We start from the raw sequence: 21,354 nt of genomic DNA on the forward strand, positions 1-21,354 counted from the left end.
GAAACTATCTTGTTACGGATGAGGAAAACATGTTTTAATTCCCCATTTGGCAACTGAAGTCTCATAGTAGACAACATATGGGTCGAGCCCCCGGTCGAGTGTGTTTGAGAGGGTCAGTCTGCTGAAGGCGGTGTGTTGAGGAAGAACCTAATATATCTCACCATGTTCCTTCGTTTACTTCTGTCATGGTAAGTCTGGCTGGAGTAGTTATAGTTGCCGTTGAACAAAACAACATCGAAGACATTACAGTTATTATAACGTACCTATCCAGGTCGTATTCTTGCCATGTGTTGTATGATGTGAGCGGCCATTTGAAATCTGGTGATTTTACCATGCAGCGAGAGCTGTTCTTTCCCTGTATGGTATCATGTAAGTTGTGTATTGAAATCCGGTTATTTGCCTCGCAGCGAGAGCGACCAGCCTGTATATTCCACTCATGTGTATGAGATTACTGCTGGAGTGTTGGGGGGAAAGAGTTTTACGGTCATGTTGCCCCGTCTCATGACCTTTTTCAGCGGTACCGTCTTTACTCCAGTGTATGGACACACACACACACACACACACACACACGTCTGTATGTTAGATAACCCATCAGAAATCTGTATAATCCTATAGAAAATCCCAAATAGAATGCCTGATATAGAGTGCTCCTTGGGCGGCTATGTCAGCCGTGTTGCTGAATAGTTAGATAGAGATGGGTCGTCAATTATCATTTTTCATCGTCATATGACTGCGCGACCGCGGACAGTAGCATTTTGTGTTCTCCGTTGGCGAAATCCTGTCTTAGGTAATCTTAGGGAGTAGTCTCTCTCTCTCTCTCTCTCTCTCTCTCTCTCTCTCTCTCTCTCTCTCTCTCTCTCTCTCTCTCAGAACATACCGAAAATAAATCCGACAGAAACTGCATGACATCCTCCCACCGGAGAGCCAGAACGATTATTTAATGTACTGGCTCGAGAAACAAGAGACGTGCTTGGAACAACTTACAGAAACATTGAAAAGGGAACTTGACATGTCGTTGAAATCATTCGCAGACGAACCGATAATTATGTAATGCAGGTTACAGCCGAGGAGAATAGCCTCACTGAGAAAGTAAGACGTGCGGTGTGCGCTTCACGCCAACCTAGCCATCTCGCCGTAAGGTACTTCAATACGGTAGTAGCTGGAAAGGCAACCGCTAACCAGGTTGGTACTACAAGCCTGGGTATCGGGAGGGTGAATGACTGCTGCGTAGGGAGCCACTACTTCAGTCGTTTGTTATTTTTCTCTTCTTTTGGATCGGCCTTGCTGTCGCCTTGCCTCACGCACACGTGTGGGCTGCTGGCATTCAGTTGCAGGAACATAGGATCCCCATCTCTCACATGATGTTTGACAACGCCTAACACGACTCGTTCTCCGTAACTCTAGAGTTTCCTGCGGTGAGCGATGAGCGCTACGCGCTAGCCCTGCACTCTCATTAAGTCTGAAATATGCTCATTTTTCATTCGTCCTTAAGAAAAGCATTTCTCACACAACTCTACAGGAGGCACGGGAAGTGAGACACATAATGCATGATAAGGTTCATGAGTTGTGAATTTTTTACTGATTTCTGCCATGAAATGTCCAACGACTCTCGACTCTGTGGTTAAGATTCCAGTATGACTTTGTGTTCAGCGCCTCTGCGTTGAAATCTCCATCTGCTCTGAAGATAATATTGTAAGTGCTCGCTGTGTACTTCTGCGAGAAAATGTCCGACGGCTCTCTTTAGAATTCCAAGTAGGACTTCGTACTCACTAAGCTTCCCTCTTTTGGCTTCCCTTCCTCACTTTGCTCCTTTATATCTAGCGTCCTCTCCGACCGATCTATCTCTGTGGTTGTTGATGGATCAGCCTTCCTCCCTTTTCTCCATCAACAACATTGTCCCTCAAGGTTCTATTTAGTCCCCTACACCTTTTTTCCGTTTTTTTTTTTCAACGATATCCTCTCCTCCACAAATAATCCAATGCATTCATACGCTAACGACCCAACATTGCATTCATAAACATCCTTCAATTCTGCTCCCTCCTCTCTCTTCATCTGCATCTCGTCTTTTGACACAACTTTCTCAATAAACTTGGACTTGAACAGGATATCTCAGTGGGATAGACAAAATCTTTTTAAAGTAAATGTCTCAAAGACCCAATTTCTACCCATCTCTCTATCGAAAACTCACGACTCTCGTCTTTCCTTTGACGGTTCTGTAATTCCACCTTGACTCGATGAACATACTTCGTATTACTGTAGCATTCACTCTTTCTTGGAAACCCCACATTACGGGAATAGCTACATCTGCCCCCAAGAAACTGGGCATCCTGTTTAGATGTCGAAACCACTGAACAGTTGCTCCGTTTATACAAGGGATTGATTCGTCCATGTATGTAGTACTGCTCTCACATCTGGGGTGGTTCTAGCTCTGCATCCTAAACTTTACAGAGTTGAATCGAAAGCGGTTCGACTTATAAACTATCCCAGACTAACTTCCAAACTTGACCCCCTTGCCCTGCGCAACAGTGTTGGTTCAGTTTCCCTCTTTTGTTGGTATTCCTTAGGTTTTTGCTCCAGAGAGCTGGCTGCTTGTGTTCCCCCCACCACTAGCTAGAACACGCAATACTCTGCAAGCTGCTGCGTCACATGATTACTTTGTGGCCGTCGACAACTCAAGGTTGGACGGTTTTGAAAAGCGCTTCTTTTCTTACACGTCGAAGCTTTGGAACTTTTTACCTTCTCATGTCTTTCGCAATAACTATGACCTGGCACATTTCAAAAGATAGGTCTTTCCCATTCTTAAAAATTCTTAAATACTTTCCCTTGTCTTTTCTTTTTCCGTTTCATAATTCTCTCTATATTGCAATCAAGGCCTGGCCTTGCTGTGGGATACTGTCCTGAACGGAGCCTTCAACATGAAAAAAAAGACAACATTCAGGTTTCATGGGGTTGGGGGTTGAAATGACCGTCGACCTGAAGTTATGAACCCTGATGTATAGTTTCTGTACTCTACCCTTGACGTTCTGTTCTCCCTCCCTTCCCCAGCAGCAGAGGCACTAGTTTACCTGAGGTTGTTCTGGTGGCATTGTACTTACTTGCTAACCTACCATAGAAGTGCTGTGCCTAATGTGCAGAATGCGACACGAATACGCTACATCCTACCCCGAAATTGCAGTACTTCATTGTGCTATGAGTTAGGAGCATTTTCTTATCATATATCTCGCTGTTTTACCTTGCAATTATCCCGAAAAACACTTCTTACCCTATTGCCGATCTTCAGAGCATTATTCTGTCTTCTACTATGCCCTGGATACACTGTTATCGTGTGACAGACCTTAGCACTGTTCTCCTCTGCGATCGACCCTTCTGGCACAATACTACCCAGCACTCTGGCTAAGAATTTTTATGTTAGCTGAGACGGCGCGGGTAGCTGAGGCCCTAATTAAGGCCATCCCATTAACGCTATATACATATATATGCCTAAGCCAGGTACCCATTTTATCGACCAACAGCTAGGGGTTACTTGTACATATTACCCTAAAGTCATTGTAATTCCATGTAGTACCTCCCTCAGAGGTCTGTACAGCGCCTCTCTGTTACGTGTCCCCAGCCTCACAGTTCTTGTCCTTTCCTGTACGCCTCACACACCCACTAAACAGTTCTCCTTGAACCCTATGTATCGTGGAGGCAGTGGACGACTCTGGATCTACTTAGAAACGAATAATGATACTTTCCTCCTTCCCCAAGAAGCATATCGCTAACTTCAGTCCTGTACTGTTAATATTTGGCTTTCCTACATCGTGTCATGTGGAAAATATTTTTACCGTTTATTTTATCCCAGAGAAACTGTTCCCTTGAAAGTTAATTGTGGCGGCACACCATTACCTTCCTCTGTACCCAGCTGTAATGCCCTGCTAGGAAACATCTGTTACCTTCCTGTACAACTTGTACTCTGATTAGAGTTACTGATCTGTCCTTCTACACTGTCATATAGGAAGTTTAACACCTTATTCTAGAGCTTACTACAGGCCTAAATCCTTCCTCAGGGTCAGCGTGATCCCCTGTCCATTACAGAGCGTTCCTACCTTACATTCAGCCCTGGTGACACTTGTTACCCTTACGTGAAGATTCTCTACCAGCCTTACATCCGACCTACTCTAGAATCACTTCATTATCATTGGCTCCATCTGAGAGTCATGTAGTAACCCATGGTACAAGCACACTACTAGTAAGAGTCGTGAAGTAACCGATGGAATGTGTTAACCCACACCGAACATATGAGGCACCGTTCAATAGAGTTCTCTTCCTTATATGTTCTGCAGGCCACCACCCGCCAGCGACTATAGGCTCGGGAATGTTTCTTGCATCATACATCCCAGGGGCGTCGGTGACCTTGCGTAGATCCAGGTGTAACCGCCTGTTTTTTTGTTTGTTTTTTTTATTTCGTGGCTGTCAGGTGGCAACTGACCAGGAGGGAGAGAATACTCTCAAAAGCCATAATCAGCTTGTGGAATAAGTTTGACCTTCCCAGAAGGGAAGCTTTGTATCTAAGAATTACTTTTGTGAGCAACTCTCAAAATTCTTTCACAGCGGGGAATTTACACGCTATTTTACCCCGCCCTCCTCCTAATGACCGTTTTTTAGTAGTTTTTTCTTACCACTGTTGCCTAACAGCACTCTGTTGTACGTGTTCCTGGAACACCTCCTCTAGTGACCCATATTCAGGGTAACATCTGTTGGCGACTCCTGTCTGTGATGAGCGACCATAACTTACACCTGAAGATGGCCACTGTGTAGAGGTACTTGCCAAGGTCGTAAACTCCCTCACCCTTACGTTAACATCGTCAGCGTGGAGGCAGGAAACATGGATCCTGAAGCACTTGGTCTTTGAAGCTGTGTGTACCTACAGTGATCAACGAAAGTGAAAGCTGCTTCACTACTCGTCGTCGGCCTTCTGTCAGGCAGCAAAGAACTAAAGCGACGCGTTGACGGAGACCTCCATAACATGAGGTACTGTTTAGTGCCAAAGGAGGCGGGACTAGTCGGCGGCTCATTGCAACACATTCTTTTTTATGTTAGCTGAGACGGCAACCAGGATTCGAACCTCTGCACTCGACTCTGGACGAACCGATACACCACGGGAGTCCATGTCTGGTCTGGCTTTTCTTTTTAACCATTTTTTTTCCTAACATTTCCCAGGTGTCTGCCAGATGTTGTCGGTGACAACACGTCACAGTGGCTAGTCCACTGATTAAAACTGGGATCGACACATGGAAAGGAAACTTTTCCACTTTAAGTTGTCTGTCAGTATATCAACTGTTCCATTTTACTATACGTGAGAACACATACATACGATCTCGAATATTACTTTTCCATTGGCATTTCTCTGGTTCTTGTCCAGTGAAAGCTTTGTTGTCAACCTGTACTTCCACAGATGCAGTCGAGATGTTTGCCAAAGATGTGATGTATATAAAGAGAACTCGTTTGTATACTGATTCATACTGTCATGCAATATCTATCTATCTGATATATATATATAGTGTTCTGAAGATAACGCTATCAATCTTAAATATCTTTGTTGAGTACCCCTCTCGAGATACCTCTGCTGAGCACCCTCCTCAAGTACCTATATTTGGTTTTCCCTCCCGTAGGCAGGTGCTGGTGGTGCTGGTGTGGACGGTACACCCGTCTCAGGCTTCCGATGAACCGGGTTTCCTTCTCCGCGGTCAGTGCCCCCTGGTGCAGCTGGGCCACGGTTTCGACAAACACCAGGTCAGTATACCAAGGGCACCTCCCACCTGAAGGCGGACAGGAACACCTTGTTTGATGAAAATCTTATGAAATCGGTATCCTAGGATTTATCGTCAAGGAGACTTATGTAAACAAGGGGTCTCCCCAGCTTTGTATGTAGGTTTAAGTAGGTGTGAGTTTTGCTACAGTTGTGAGTTATGATGTTAATGTTGTGCTGTGGTATGAGTCTAGGATGATGACGTGAGAATGTCTGATGTTCTTGATATCAGGGTTGGTGTGGGTTGCAGTTTTACTTTTTCCAGTAGGCACTGTACCTAAAAACTTATAAGGTTATGCAAATAAAAAAAGAAGTAGAATCTTAAGATTTTTCTTTTTTTTTTTTTGAGGAAATGGGAAATTATATTGAGAAGTAGGTCTCGATTGTCATGAAAAACATAAGATGAAGATTTCCAAAGCTTATCGTTGTAGAGAAAGAAACAGCAACCACAAGGGTTCTTCCTTGAGGTGACAAGGGCCAAACTTTAATGATGTTACCTAGTACGTGACAGAGTATTTCAGATTAGCAAATGGCAGAAACAAGCAAGTGTCTAAGAACCGTAATGATACGTTTTAACAGGGGAAAGTGAACCAAATTGTGTCATAATGTAAGTCGGTCAAGTTTCGAGGTCGGACCATGAGCAGATAAGCCGGACCGCTTTTGATTCGACCATGTCGTGTAAGATGTAGAACTAGAAACGCCCAACATAGGAACAGTTAGCAACACAAGAATGAATTAGGGTGAAAGAAAAAAATATTTTTGGCATTCGAACAAGAATCCCAGTTTCCTAAAGGGAGATTTAGGTATATGTGTCGTGCGAGGTTCGATGTTAGGTTGAAATTCAGTATCTTGACTGCAGAGGAGATGGAAAAGTTGTCAAGTTGTGAAGGAGTATGAGAGATCAAATTGGGGAGGATTTGGGTCTCAGAGGCTTATGTCTACCCTACTGGAAAACTTTGTCCAGATCTGAGTTAGTGACATGACTAGAAGTAGCTGAAGCATGAAATGATGGAGGAGAGTTGAGAATGAAGAAACACACACAGTGTTGAGTTGCCAGCGTATCAGCAGCGCATTTGGTTTAACACTGGAGAAAGAATGTCGATGATGACAAGGAAGAAGAGCATAGGAGAAAGAGGAGAAACTCTAGGGATAAGGAAAGTGGGAGAGGCTGATCGTGTGACGGTTATGAAAACAGACTGGCTAAAGAGGAAGCCAGACATGAGAAAACAGACTGGCTAAAGAGGAAGCCAGATATGAGAAAACAGATTGGCTAAAGAGGAAGCCAGATATGAGAAAAAGTTGTGATGCAGGAGAGACAGGGGGAGGTGAGCTTGGAGATCAGACCCTAGTGTTATAATACCCTAGCAAAACCTGTGAAGATATCTGTACAGGGTTACAATAAAAGGTTCGCCTGGGTCTTTCAGAGATGATAAGTTGATATTAGTATTATAGGAAAGGATGTCACCGGAAGGTTTCACGCAGTAAAACCAAAGTGATTAATCTTGGACAAGACAGTCAGATTCAGTATACAAGAAGAGAGAGAGAGAGAGATGAAACAAGACAACTTCATCCGTAGGAGACAGATGTAGAAGGACATCAGAAATATTTTTGTGATTCACATACTGCTCTCCAACGTTCCGGGATGTCCTCAGGTTTCACTAGGGAGAAGTAAACTCGTCCTGCTGGTGAAAGGTCTCAGTTTACCACACCTCCCGCTGCACGTTGCCGACTTCTACCACTCTATACACATCTCACCTACCGTTATCCACAGTTCTTCCTCATTATCTATCCTCCTGGGTTAAGTGTGCAGGGATTTGTATGATGATATCAGAGTGTGAATGTTCCTTAATATGAGTATGTGGATGCGAGCGTGAGGATGTACTTGCATGGTGGATCTCAGCCTGTGTATGTGAGAGGCATGTTTTTTCGTTTTTTTTTCTAATGACTTGTGTCCGCGCCAACCAGCATATTGGCTCCATAGGAACGTAGGTCTGTGAAAGTGAAAGGGTGAGGACGGGTGAGCTTAAGGTGAAAAAATCAGCAAGGCAACCAGAAACAATAGGTACCTTGAAGTTTGAAAGAGGCAAACAGGAGTTCCCAATGTCCAAACGGACAACGTAAAATATCACAGACCTTCAATTCTTATGCTTTTGTTCCTGGTCGCTTTAGAAAGACTTCGATCCTCATTCTATCAAGGGCGATGCAGAATCTGTCTTCCATAGTCTTGTGTCGCTGCAGGTTGGCAAGCATGACCCTCATGAGTCAGGTCAAAGGCCTTAGGATCTTGTTAAAGGTCACACTGTGGTTCCAACGGTCGCATTGTCGTGCCAAATAACGGTAAAGTCGTGGTTGAAGATCATGCCGTCGTGCATATAAGATCGGAGAGGTAGAATTATGGACATGATATCACGTTGCCTAACCAGACACGTCTTTTAAGGTAGCCATGTCGTAATCATGAGCTAAATATCCCTCGCCTGTGTATCAGAACCCCAGATATCATCTCAGCTGCTGACAGTTTATATATAAGGAATATTCGGAATAATTTCTCTTGATGGTGTCATAATGTATCGATTTTTCCCCCCCAATTTTGACTTGCCTAAGCATGATGGAAATGAGGACCTTCCTTAGCTACAAAGACTGATTCAATTGCATTCTATTTCTACGTAACCAGGCGTGCATAACACTAAATATCTTCATGGATGTACGTAAATCTTTCTGTAATTTCACCCAGTAACCTGAACAAAAGCTCCATTAGGCTACTTTCTGCTTCAGAAAACAGGTTTGTGTTTCCAGGAACTTGCGCGTTTAGCAAGAACCCTTGTGGCTACACGTCCTTGAGCTAAAAGTGTCAGGCAGGAGTTAAGCACGAAAATATCTTTGTTGTCTCTTCCACGTATTGGGGTGGGTTTGATAACGTCACGACAACATAAGAACTGTACAAGTGTTGATAACGTCTTAATCTGTTAGAAATGCCAATTTATAATGCTAATTACTTATGTTGAGCAGAGCCAAAAACGCCGTTACATAATCAGAAAGACTGACTGACTCTCTCTCTCTCTCTCTCTCTCTCTCTCTCTCTCTCTCTCTATATATATATATATATATATATATATATATATATATATATATATATATATATATATATAAGACCCTTCCTTGATGTGGACTGGAGCCTCTGACGTATAAAAAATCTTTTATCTACTTATACGTCTATCTTTTCCTCACTGATTAATTCATGATTGATAAACACGCACACACACACACACACACACACACACACACACACACACACACACACACACACACACACACACACATACACACTATGTACGTGTGTGTGTGTGTGTGTGTGTGTGAGTGATAAAGTATGTCAGACAGCACCAGCCAAGATGTCGTTTTACCAAGAGTCAGCAACAAGATTAGCATCCTTAACCCCACAAACACGACAGAACGACCCTTGACCACCATGATACGACCCTTATGTATGATGGCCAGATCTTTTGACCCTACTCTTTCAGGTCAGGTCCAAACGTCAGCGCTTTCAATGCGAATGATAGCACCGTCGTACTCAAGGGTCGCACCGTCGTACTCAAGGGTCGCACCGTCGTGCTCAAGGGTCGCACCGTCGTATTCAAGGGTCGCACCGTCGTACTCAAGGGTCGCACCGTCGTACTCAAGGGTCGTACCGTCGTACTCAAGGGTCGAACCGTCGTACTCAAGGGTCGCACCGTCGTGCTCAAGGGTCGCACCGTCGTACTCAAGGGTCGCACCGTCGTACTCAAGGGTCGTACCGTCGTACTCAAGGGTAGCACCGTCGTACTCAAGGGTCGTACCGTCGTGCTCAAGGGTCGGACCGTCTTGGTCAAAATCATGCACCATGGCCACCCCAACAGCAAGTATACCACAGTTTCATGTAATACGAAGCCGCATCTCGTGCCTTTCTCTCTTACCGAGAAGAACGTGGAAAAGATTATATCAGTGACCCGTTGTTCTAATTTCTTGGTACAGGAAAACACACACACACGCCATAAAAACCAGCTTCAGTGTCAGACTCTACTTTCTTCCTTCATACAGATACGTGGAAGGAGACATATCATATCATTATTCTAAGTTGGCGTCGTCATCTGTGACCTGTGACCTATTTGACCTCTGACATATGACGAGGTAGGGGTGTGCCTGGCTGGCTAACTGGCCCTCTCACCATGCCAGGTATCAGACACGTATGGGGGACAGAGGTGAAGTATTCTACGTATCTCCAATAAAATCTTTCCCTCCACGGTATGTGAAAGAGAGGAGGAGTGGTGGGTGGGGGAGAGTTGTGACCAGCTTATGTGTCTGGTCAAGGCTGCCAGATGCAGGTAAGCGTGGCAATCACGTCCAGTTAAGCGTAGCCATCCATGTGCAGCTAAGCGTACGAAGCGTGACCTCATGAATTCTCATTCTTCCATAAGAAAGTGACATTTTCTCTGGGTTACAAATTTGACGCCTTCGCCATTGAGATGGTGGTCAAGGTGGACAAAAGCAAACTAAACTCATGTTTAGTTTGGTAACTGGTTACCTTTCCCATGACGAACGGTGGTTGACCCCTGGACCTACTCTTGACCTATTGGTTACTTTCCCCACCGAGACGATGGTTGAGCGTCTGTAAGCACCTCGCTTTGGGAGGCACGTAAGCATTACGCCACCGAGCGGTCCCTCTCATCGTCCATGTTATATGCTGTTATATAACACTGATCATCTCACGTGGAGCGAAGACAGAAGGGGAAAAAAACAAAGTGTTTCTCGACATTCAGAGACCGTCCAGTTGATGCATTGGCTATCGTATATCTCAATTAGAATTTCGGTCTGTGAGTCGCGAAGTAGAGAGCACACAAGGGACGGCATGCATGAGAAATCAGAATTGATGGAGCAAGCAGTTAGATCAGAAGTGATGAGGTGAAGAACTAAGTCACTTTGTAAATAGCTAAGCATTAAACTACGGTTGTCAGGGCGATCTCTTGCGCTTCCTCTGCTCATGCAAACTTTAACGGAAAGAAACGAAAACGGGAAGATTTTGTGAGCTTTAATAATGACATCATCATCAAGACCTGCCTCTCGACCCGACACACCCACGCACACACACACACACACACACACACACACACACACACACACACACCTCCCATTACCTGGCACCTCCCTCTTCCCGTGGGCCATCCGAAAAAAATTGTTTTCCACATTTTCAGTCTGACTTTTCTCCGCTCGTCTCCTTTTATATACCTAATCCATTCAGATTACGACTGTGTTCACGACAAAGAAAGAAACAAATACAAGAAATGATTTCTCGGACCGGCACGTCTCAAGGTCTATGCAAATTAACCAACTGTAATTGATGGCCTCTCTTGGTTCTCCTACCCCACCTGCTCTTTGGTAACCCACTCGGAAAAACGATCCACCATCCCAGGTGCCAGTGGCATTTTGCCTTACACTTACTCGTCCAACCAAGGAACCTGCGATCCCCTTCTCCTTGAGGGAAGAACTCACACTTTCCCACAAGCTGATGATACCTTTTGTAGACGTAACCCACCTCATTAGACAGGGTAGTAGGGCCGCTTCTCCCACTCATATGTTGTCCGACTTCACATAGTCAGGGAGTCGTCCAACGAAGTTGACTCTCGTACCAATCGCAGGTACTCATCCGCTTTATCGCTGCCAGGCACCTTACTTCTACGTCGTAACTTCGTCGTCGTAAGCGGCGTCCTTCCTCTTCGTAAGCAGTCCCCCTTGTCCGTTGCGAGGAAGCCCCATCCGCGTCGTAAGAAGGCGCGCGCCCCCTCCTTCTCCGTCGTAGGTGATCCCCATCCACCAAAGGCAGCGGCCTTTCCTCACATTGTGGGGACTGTTCCCTACCGTTCACCTCCCGAGACAATGTTTATTATCATCTGTAATCATGACCAGAGCTCACAAACGCCAGACATCGAGCCTCCGGCAACGCAAGACACAACACTCGTTCCTGTCGTATGTCTTACGAACATGACAGTCCATTCATTGCTAGCATGAGCGTCCTGATGATAGCAGCCATTCATACTTTCAGGGTCTCAAGGCCACCCCAATCGCTATCACTCGTTAGGTGGACCTAGCTAGTTATCTGGCCGCTGAGTTTGTTAAACAACAACATGTATCAGACAACCAGGCAACCAGCCATGTTGCCAACACGATCCTTAGATATTAGCCCTCTGTTTTCACGATACTCAAATGTAATTTCTTTTGTCTTCCTTCGTTGCTGGGGCGTATCTAGGGGAAATAGCGCCTATGGCAAGCCTGAAATTGCGCCCCTGGCTTGATTAAAAATGTACATACAGTGGATGGATATGAAAATATATAGTGTAGTTATAAACTGTTGAAGAGTTAGGCCAAACTTAAATTTGTATAGACTCTTAAAGACTTTAAGTTAAAGACTTTATTTGATCAAAATTGTAACGTAGAAGCGGTAATGCAACTGATAGTAGCAAAACATTGCTATAGTTGAAAAGTAGGCGAGTTTCTTTTTTTTATCTCACAAAACCAAACCGGTAAAAATGTCAATCGGGCAACATATGTCAAAAAACAAACCTGTTGAGTGGCGCCCAGGGCACGTGGCGTACCTGCCCTACCCTAGATACACCACTGCTTCTTTGTGTCCAACCGATCTCCCTGTGGATGCTGATGTGTCGTATACACACTGACGTATATTCAAGTTACGTATAGATTTTATGCTGACTTGATTTGAAAACTTTGAATATAATATTTATACAGTGGTGGACAGTAGACCGCCTGCCTCCACCAGGATTCGAACTTATCCCGAGTTCGACTTCGGGCAGACCATGAATGTGTCAGTCAGGAATGCTATTTCGCCATTTCCCACATAGCAACGCAGCACCAAACGTTACATTATATACCACCTTTCTCCATGGCTCTCAGGAGCTGGAACTCATCATACGTGATCAACCAAGTGTGAAGGAGATGACAAGAACCATTACTTTCATGGTGAATGATGAGTGAAGCATGAACCATGAACCGTGAACCATAAGGAATGAGTGTGGCTGAAAAAGGATGTTATGCAGGCTACTTTCTCCGCCAGAGGTCAGGCCGACCCCTCCCTCCCCTACATACCGACCTACCTCTGCCAGAGGAGGGGCCGCTCCCCCCACTGCCTGATTGCCCGCCTTCTTCCCTACTCACACTGGCTGACTGCCCCGCCTGTTTCCCTGCTCACACTGGCTGACTGCCCGCCTTCTTCCCTACTCACACTGCCTGATTGCCCGCCTACTTCCCTACTCACACTGGCTGACTGCCCCGCCTGTTTCCCTGCTCACACTGGCTGACTGCCCGCCTTCTTCCCTACTCACACTGGCTGACTGCCCGCCTACTTCCCTACTCACACTGGCTGACTGCCCGCCTACTTCCCTACTCCCACTGGCTGACTGCCCGCCTACTTCCCTACTCACACTGGCTGACTACTCACCTACTTCCCTACTCACACTGGGCATCGGTTGGCTAGGCTGTGGGTGTGATTTCAGAGGCTGTATAGTAAAATTGTTTTCCATTCTCAGAACAGCACTTTCATCGTAGATAGGTTTCAGTATCGCCTGCCTCCCACCCTCGTCTCATTAACCTATTTCCTCTCTCTATTTCAATTAAGACCCGGCCTTGATATGGCCTTTTATATCCGTACCTGGCGCCTCCAACGATAGAAAAATGACAACAGCTATTTTTTACGAAGCGACGCTGTAACATTAACTGTTTTCTACAGTGTGTTTTTGTGACAAAGACTAATGTAACATTACTGTCCCCAGCTTGATATGGATCTTTGTACGTTGAATTTAATTCTTGTTTTTATAAACCTCTAAACCTGAGTCTAGGTAACCGAAGAAAAAAAATTAGATTTTTTTTTTTCATTTTGGTGTGAGCAACAGTCTAGAAGTGGCAAAAACTTGACGACGTGTTTCGCTGTTTACCTCTGAAAATTAGCTTATTTTCTTAATCTACGAATCATTTTAGGACAGACATTCTAATGGTTCCATGAATTAGGATTAAAGTACTCTATGCACTTGTATATACTAATGTTCTTCCATGCCAAGCTTCAGTGCGTTTGTGATCTTACACATTTGATGTGGCGCTCTCGTGGCATTTGTTGTCTGTGCTCTTTAGTTATGTATATTTCTGCTTACTTTTCTTGCACTGTTATTCTACCTTTGATTCCTGAACAGTTCGGAGGGATCTGGTACAGAATCGGTGGCCTACCCAACGTAGAGGAAAAATCTGTTAACTGCACCGTGTACGACTACAAGGCAACAGGTGAGGTATCCTTTTGTCGCACATTTAGTATCGTAGGCTGAGAAATAACGGTACAAACCATGATCTATTTATCAAAATTACTTCTGTTTATCATAAGAAATCCATGACATGTGTTTCCTCGGAATCTGTGTGTTATTCTGGGGTGTCCTTCAACTGCAATTCTACCTTTAGGTACCATTCCGATTTACGTCGGCCTGATTGTTTCGATGCATCAAAGAAATGACTTACAGACTTCGATAAAACACATATAAATGAATTCCTTATAACTCTAGGAAGTGATCTGAATGGTAGGAAAATTGTGTGCACCATTTGAATTATGTGCACCATTTTTGTTTTCCTGTGATGCAATACAGTGACAGTCTATATATGGCGAGTGAGAATTCTTTCGTCCAGTAGCGACCTCGGTTACATTCCACTGACCCATGTAACGTCATCCCTTCCATTTCTTATGTCGAATCTAATACCTGACATGTAGACGTGTTGGATGCTTTACGGATCCTAAGGTATGGTGTACAGTCGGATTTCACTGCGTGTCAGCCTCCCTGTGTGAATTGTGGTCTCATGTCCTCTCATATTTCCAGGGCCTGGCTACACCGTCAGCTCCACCGGTCTGGACACTAGAGGAACACCAGTTGACCAGTCCAGGATACTCCTGCAGGAGAGTCCTGACGTCGCCAGGTTCTCCACACGCATCAGAGGTGAGGGAGAGAGGGTTAGACACAGGTGTGTTGGTGGCGTTAGAGACTAAGTAAAAAAAAAAAAAGATACGTAAGAATAGGTGTCATTTCTGGATTTATTTTATAAGATTCTTCTAAATGGCGACCTCTTCCCTTCCCAGTTATCATAGGTTATGTCAGCCAGACAGATTTGAGAGACATTCACAATACTTTCGCTCACATCCCACTTATACAACACGCACACAACCAGGTCTCTCCAACACTAGGTGAATCCTGCTCCCGCTTGGCCAGTCATCATCGTGTCTTGCCGTCCTGTCATCCCCCACATCTGGCGGCCAAAATTCCTGTCAAATCAACACCTCGTCACATTGCATCTGCTGTCACCTAACGCCCCCGTCACTTGACATTCTCCCTTTCCAGACTTCGACGCTGAGATGGTTGTACTGAGCACAGACTACAACAGCTTTTCGTGTCTCTTTACTTGCTACAACTTCCAGGGCAGCCACAAGGCCCAGTTCGCCTGGATCCTCTCCAGAACATCTGGGTTGTCCAAGGAAAAGGTAGGTTCACCGTGATATTAGGTTCACCGTGATATTAGGTTCACCATGACATTAGGTTCACCGTGATATTAGGTTCACCGTGATATTAGGTTCACCGTGATATTAGGTTCACCATGATATTAGGTTCACCGTGATATTAGGTTCACCATGATATTAGGTTCACCGTGATATTAGGTTCACCGTGATATTAGGTTCACCATGACATTAGGTTCACCGTGATATTAGGTTCACCGTGATATTAGGTTCACCGTGATATTAGGTTCACCATGATATTAGGTTCACCATGACATTAGGTTCACCGTGATGTTAGGTTCACCATGATATTAGGTTCACCATGATATTAGGTTCACCGTGATATTAGGTTCACCATGATATTAGGTTCACCATGATATTAGGTTCACCGTGATATTAGGTTCACCGTGATATTAGGTTCACCGTGATATTAGGTTCACCATGATATTAGGTTCACCGTGATATTAGGTTCACCATGATATTAGGTTCACCATGATATTAGGTTCACCGTGATATTAGGTTCACCGTGATATTAGGTTCACCGTGATATTAGGTTCACCGTGATAGTAAACATTACACTTGAGAAAATAATTTTCCACTGTAAGATCAGCCACGTATCCAGGATTTGCTGAAGAGGAACGAGAACTCTGAACAAGAATAGTAATTATGTAATGACACTGTATTTTTGAGAACTTAGTAGTCTTTGAGAGAAATTGTAAGGGTTATGGTAATCGTAAGAGTTTATTAATCATCGTTATTAAGAGTAAGTTTTTGTATATTGTATGGCTCAAGGGAGAGTAGCTTCCCTAACCCCATAGATATTCCCCTAGATCAGCTGAACAATGGAATCACGGAACAGACCGTGGACGATTGGAATTAAGGCTGAAGAGAAAGTTTGAGGTTGGTTGAATGTGAAAACATTAAAGGGAGATGTATAGGGATGCGTTTACAGAGGTGCAAAAGATATACAGAGTGTCCTATAAGAGCGGAGGATTATAGCGACTGAGACCTTGCCCGAGGGAAGGGGTGTTATAAATAAACGTCAGACGTCAGGAATTGTCACAGTCATGGGATTCAAGCTGCTATACAGTAGTATTTGTGCGTGGGTGAAAATAGAAGCGATAAAAACTAGTTGAACAAGATGCTACGCTGAGATCACCTGGGTAGGAGGAACCTTGAGTATGAAAAATGAAGATGAAAAAGCTTGCCTACGTTTCCATGACATGCGATGACTTTTAAACCAATACGATACAATACAAAGGAATCAGTATGTAAAACGGGATGGATTAAATGGTTGGAGAAATGCTGTGCATGTAGTCTTGAACGAAGGAATCGGCGCTGTTTTTAAGACTTTCAAATGTCATAAGAAAATAAATATATACATGTATGTAATGGACTGGTCCGAGTGGGATCAGCTTAGACCAGAACTAATGAAAAAAAACAGGGGACATTCTTCTTGGGTACGATTCGGAAAAAACCATGAACGTATTTCTGGCATTGTTAACTTCCAAGCATGTGATTGAGTTTATATTTTGTATGTATCTGAATATTATAAGTTTGTATAGAGCAAAAGGGATACTGAGGGAAAAAGAAAAAAAAGGAAAATGGCTCTATTTTCATCTTTAGGCGAGTGATGAAAGAGATACTTAAATTAGATGTATGTTAGTAGATTTAGAAATCTTACAGTGGCCTTATGCTCGCTACAGCCTTACACAACAACGCAAGACAGAGAGACGTGTGCAGTTTTTCTTCCAACAAGATCATTGTTATCTAAACAATACGGGTGTCTGACCTGCTCCACTGTGGACATTGTCGTGTCTTTATCCTTTCCATAGAATCCCGGATATTGCTCTATACAAATTCAGGTAGATTCTTCATAGTCCTCCCTCTCACAGATTGTCATATGTCACATCTATATAAATTCATGTAAATCATTTCCGTTCATTCCCTCCACAAATTAGCAGATATTTCAGTGCGACTTTTAGATGTACGCGCCACACACTCTACCAGACGCATGTACGCGCCACGCACTCTACCAGCAGACGTATTTCAGTGTTAGATCTTGATGTTCATCCGTTCACCACACGTCATTTCTCTATAGATTCATGATGTTCCTTCTCCCACAGATTGCCAAATGCCAGCGGGAGCTACGAGATGTTGGCGTCCCTCTCGAGAAACTCCGTGGCACCTTCCAGGGAGCTGGGTGTCGACCGTAGATGAGCTAAGATGAATCCTTCGGAGGAACCTACCAGTAGGATGATACACACTTGCTGGCTACATAGTGAAGCTTCGGTTCTTTTGTGTGACCTGTGATATGAAATGTTCATGACGCGCGCGCGTGTGTGTGTATGTGTGTGTGTGTGTGTACCCTTTAATCTTCTACCAATAAATATGTTTATGATTCTCTTCTCATATGTCAATGAATATTTATCACAGAGCGCCAACACTTTAGTGAGTCTCACTTTAGTTTCCCCCATGATCACCTCTTCCCATGTAACTTGAATTCCTTGTGTGCGAAACGAATTTAATTCTTTAATGCAAATACAAACTCCAGATCTTATAAAGTTGTCAACATGAGATATAAAAAGAGCTTTACGCTGAAAATAGATAAGATAATTGGTTTATTCAATCTTAGGCAATAACAGGTTTATTTAAGCTTAGGTCATAACAGGTTTATTTAAGCTTAGGCCATAACAGGTTTATTTAAGCTTAGGCCGATGGTGGCAACACAAGAATGAAAATGATGATGTTTATTATAGATGTATCCACTGGGAAATAGGATCACAAAGAAAAAAAAAAAACGCTGACTATCGAAGGGTTTTTATTGATTGAATGATGAAACTCGCAGATTTCTGTTGTCCCTTGCAGAAGAATATGGTAAAAAAAACATAAGACTAAGAGGGGAGACTGTGATATTGAGAAGGGCCTGTGTTATTACCACTGTAGATCAGTATATTACCCACTGTCATTAAGGTGCCACTGAGGAGAATTGTTTTCTTTTATTCAGTATCTCTACATCACAAACTTATGCTATCTACATCACTGGCTTTTAACATGGATGCCACAGACTTTTATCTCTACATCACACACTCTTCTCAGCCTCTTCGTCAGTATTTGCCGTCTCCATGACCTTCATATTACTCTCCTGGTGTGGCGGTACCTGGGGCACCTCCAGCGTCCGGGAGACAACAGGATCAAGAGCCGTCCACTGTAATCTCTCTCTGTCCTGCTTGACCATCTGCTTCCACCTGGTCCTCCTCTCCCTCACCTTTCTCACATGTTTTCCCTTCTTTTCCATCAGGGTCGATATCTTCCTTAGCTTCCTCTCCTTCCCTTCCAGTTTCCTGATTATCTTTTCCATCAGTTATCTCCTCTTGATCAGGAGTCTCTGGTGCCTTTGCTTCTGAAGCCACCTCAACCTTCGTCCCCTCCTTCAGGAGTTCGGACGAGTCGACTTCGAGGTCTACAAACATCCCGTTGCCGAAAGTGACGCGTGTGGAGGGCTTCACATATCCTCCCTCCAGGCCGTCGAGGTTCTCCTCATTCCCTTTCATAACATCGTCATTTGTAGAAATTCCACTTCGTCTTGATCTCCTAAAGTCACGTTTTCGTAATCGTCTTGCTTCACTTTCTCACTGGTCGTCGTACCACCTAAAGCATCTTCACATGTTCCAGCATCCTCAGCAACAGTGGTCGTGCTCTCCTCTTTCCTGTTTTCTTTGATAAGTTCATCAGTTTTCTGTGACTGATTTTCCTCCGGTTTCTTTCTCTCTTTGCCTACATTTTCATCGTGTTTATTATTCTTTCTTTGTTTCTTGTGGTTACCCGATGTCACATCGTGTGTCTCTTTTTCTCTTGCTCTCTCATCCTCTCTGTTCTTGTCATAATCTTCCTTTGAATGATTTTCTCTTTGTTCCTTTTTCTTGTTCTTGCTGTGCTTACCAACAGATTTGTACCATTGTTTATCCTTACTGTTCTTGTTATCTTTGTCTTTCTTGCGTTTATCCTTTTTTCCATATTTATCATTCCTATTCTTTTCCTCTTTCCTGTGGAACTTCCTCTCGTTATCATAACTAGTTTTCTCATCACGTTTCTTCTTCCTCTGTTTTCTCTCTTTCTTCTTGTGTTTATCAGTCTGTTTCCTCTTCTCCTTGAGCTGACCCACCTTCCCTTTCCCCCTACCACCTTCTCTTTCCTTCTCAGATTTATCTCGTCTTCCTTTCCCCTCTATGGCGTTTGTCCCACTGGCCTTTCGCTTCAGTTCTTTATTCCTTCCCTCGTCCGTTTCTCTCTGCCATTCATCAGTTCCTCTTGTGCCTCGCTGGTTTCTACGCCCACCATTTGACTCCGTCTCGCCGGCTCTGTCCCAAACATCATCAGCTGCGTCAGGAGATACGAACACATGAATTTCTTAGATCATATAAATGCCTGCTAAGGACGTTTATCATTCAGTAACGCAGAAATAAGCTTCATGATTATCATAAGAGTAGATACACAAGGCCTTAACGCTACACATTCTCTCTCTCTCTCTCTCTCTCTCTCTCTCTCTCTCTCTCTCTCTCTCTCTCTCTCTCTCTCTCACTTTGCACACTGCAGTCATCATCGGTCATGTGAGAGCCAGGGAGGTTCCCGCCCTCGCCCGGCTTGCGACAACTCCCTCCGTCGTCCGCTTCCACTTGGCCCTGTAAGATACAACAGACACTGTAACCCAGTGTTTCATTCCGAGATCCGACGTCGAAATGAAACGAAAATAAAACCTCGATATTAAAAATGAGGCACAAGTTTCTGTGTAATATTATTAGAAAAGATACAACAAAAATTAGTTTACAAAATATGTTTAGATCTATCTACAAGAATCGGGTTACCAAAAAGAGAATAGTAATAATCTATATCCAAGTTTTTCTGTCATGCTGGAGGATTATCAAACATGTATGTTGAGTAAGATTAGACTCGTTCTCAATCCTGGAGAATTGTTTAGAATTTGAGTAGCTACAGGAAGACACTACTGCTAGAGAGCCTCCCCCACAAACCCATACTGTTAAGTACCCCAACACAGGTGTCAACATTGTTTAAAGTCGTCTACCGTGTGAAGACTAGGCTCTGACGTCCACATTAACCGTTGCCTGATGATATTAACCACGGGACAATATGATCATCTACCTCAAACTGTGTTTGTAATGTATTTTGTTCATTAGCTCCCTAAATATGTAGTACAGACTAAGGAAAGCTGAACATGTGTGTTCTCGCTACATGTATCTTGTTAGTACACCTTGATGTGTTATCATTTCTGAGCAAAGAAATGCTTCTCAGAGATTATATATTTATCTCGTCATTTTTTTTCTTTTTTGGGCAGTTTTTCGTATACCACTGGAGTCGCATTACTTTTCGAAATACCACATTTGGAAACTTTATTACAAAGTCAGTCGATGCTCTCACTGAGGGGAGAGAACAGATAAATCATTTACTGTCTTGACTCGTCTTATTCTCTGTAGTTCATAACTCACCTCCGTGGGTCGTGGATGTGTTAGGAGAATGATGAATGGCGGTAACAACAGCACTAGTAACGTGAGCAGCCTCATCGTCACAAGTTATAGGCTACCTATATACCCACACACCCATATACATACACACACACACACATGCACGCGGGGCAGCACACCGCCCCTCACTGAGGCTAAGGATGACTGTGAAAGCCAGGGAGGGTGACACGCCACAGCTTCCTCCGACAAAGATTGTAGGTTTTCCTGCTGGTAATTCCCATTCTCTCCGTTGACTACCAGACGCAAAAGGTACACCTCATCTGTCGAAGTTATAAAGAAAATGGGTTAATTTCCTTTCTAAGATTAACGCCGTAACGTCGTCGTGCTCAAGGGTCGTACCGTCGTGCTCCAGGGTCGTACCGTCGTCGTGCTCCAGGGTCGTACCGTCGTCGTGCTCCAGGGTCGTACCGTCGTCGTGCTCCAGGGTCGTACCGTCGTCGTGCTCAAGGCTCGTACCGTCG

General features: G+C 44.0%; 2 protein-coding genes across 2 annotated transcripts; one reads left to right on the top strand and one right to left on the bottom strand.

Annotated features, from left to right (window-relative positions):
* The first annotated feature begins 34 nt into the window (after nucleotides 1-34).
* LOC139763270 (crustacyanin-A1 subunit-like) lies at nucleotides 35-17,767 on the top strand. Its single transcript, XM_071689213.1, has 6 exons — nucleotides 35-188; nucleotides 5,652-5,772; nucleotides 14,017-14,104; nucleotides 14,686-14,802; nucleotides 15,202-15,341; nucleotides 17,480-17,767. The coding sequence occupies exons 1-6, from the start codon at nucleotides 163-165 to the stop codon at nucleotides 17,567-17,569; spliced, it is 582 nt and encodes a 193-aa protein (XP_071545314.1). The 5' UTR covers nucleotides 35-162; the 3' UTR covers nucleotides 17,570-17,767.
* Nucleotides 17,768-18,156: 389 nt separating this feature from the next.
* Nucleotides 18,157-21,234, bottom strand: LOC139763267 (uncharacterized). Its single transcript, XM_071689212.1, has 3 exons — nucleotides 20,858-21,234; nucleotides 19,936-20,035; nucleotides 18,157-19,733 (listed from the first exon to the last, which is right to left on the bottom strand). The coding sequence occupies exons 1-3, from the start codon at nucleotides 20,930-20,932 to the stop codon at nucleotides 18,904-18,906; spliced, it is 1,005 nt and encodes a 334-aa protein (XP_071545313.1). The 5' UTR covers nucleotides 20,933-21,234; the 3' UTR covers nucleotides 18,157-18,903.
* Nucleotides 21,235-21,354: the final 120 nt, after the last annotated feature.

The sequence above is a fragment of the Panulirus ornatus genome, chromosome 46 (assembly GCF_036320965.1).
Source record: "Panulirus ornatus isolate Po-2019 chromosome 46, ASM3632096v1, whole genome shotgun sequence".
Lineage (NCBI taxonomy): Eukaryota > Metazoa > Arthropoda > Malacostraca > Decapoda > Palinuridae > Panulirus > Panulirus ornatus.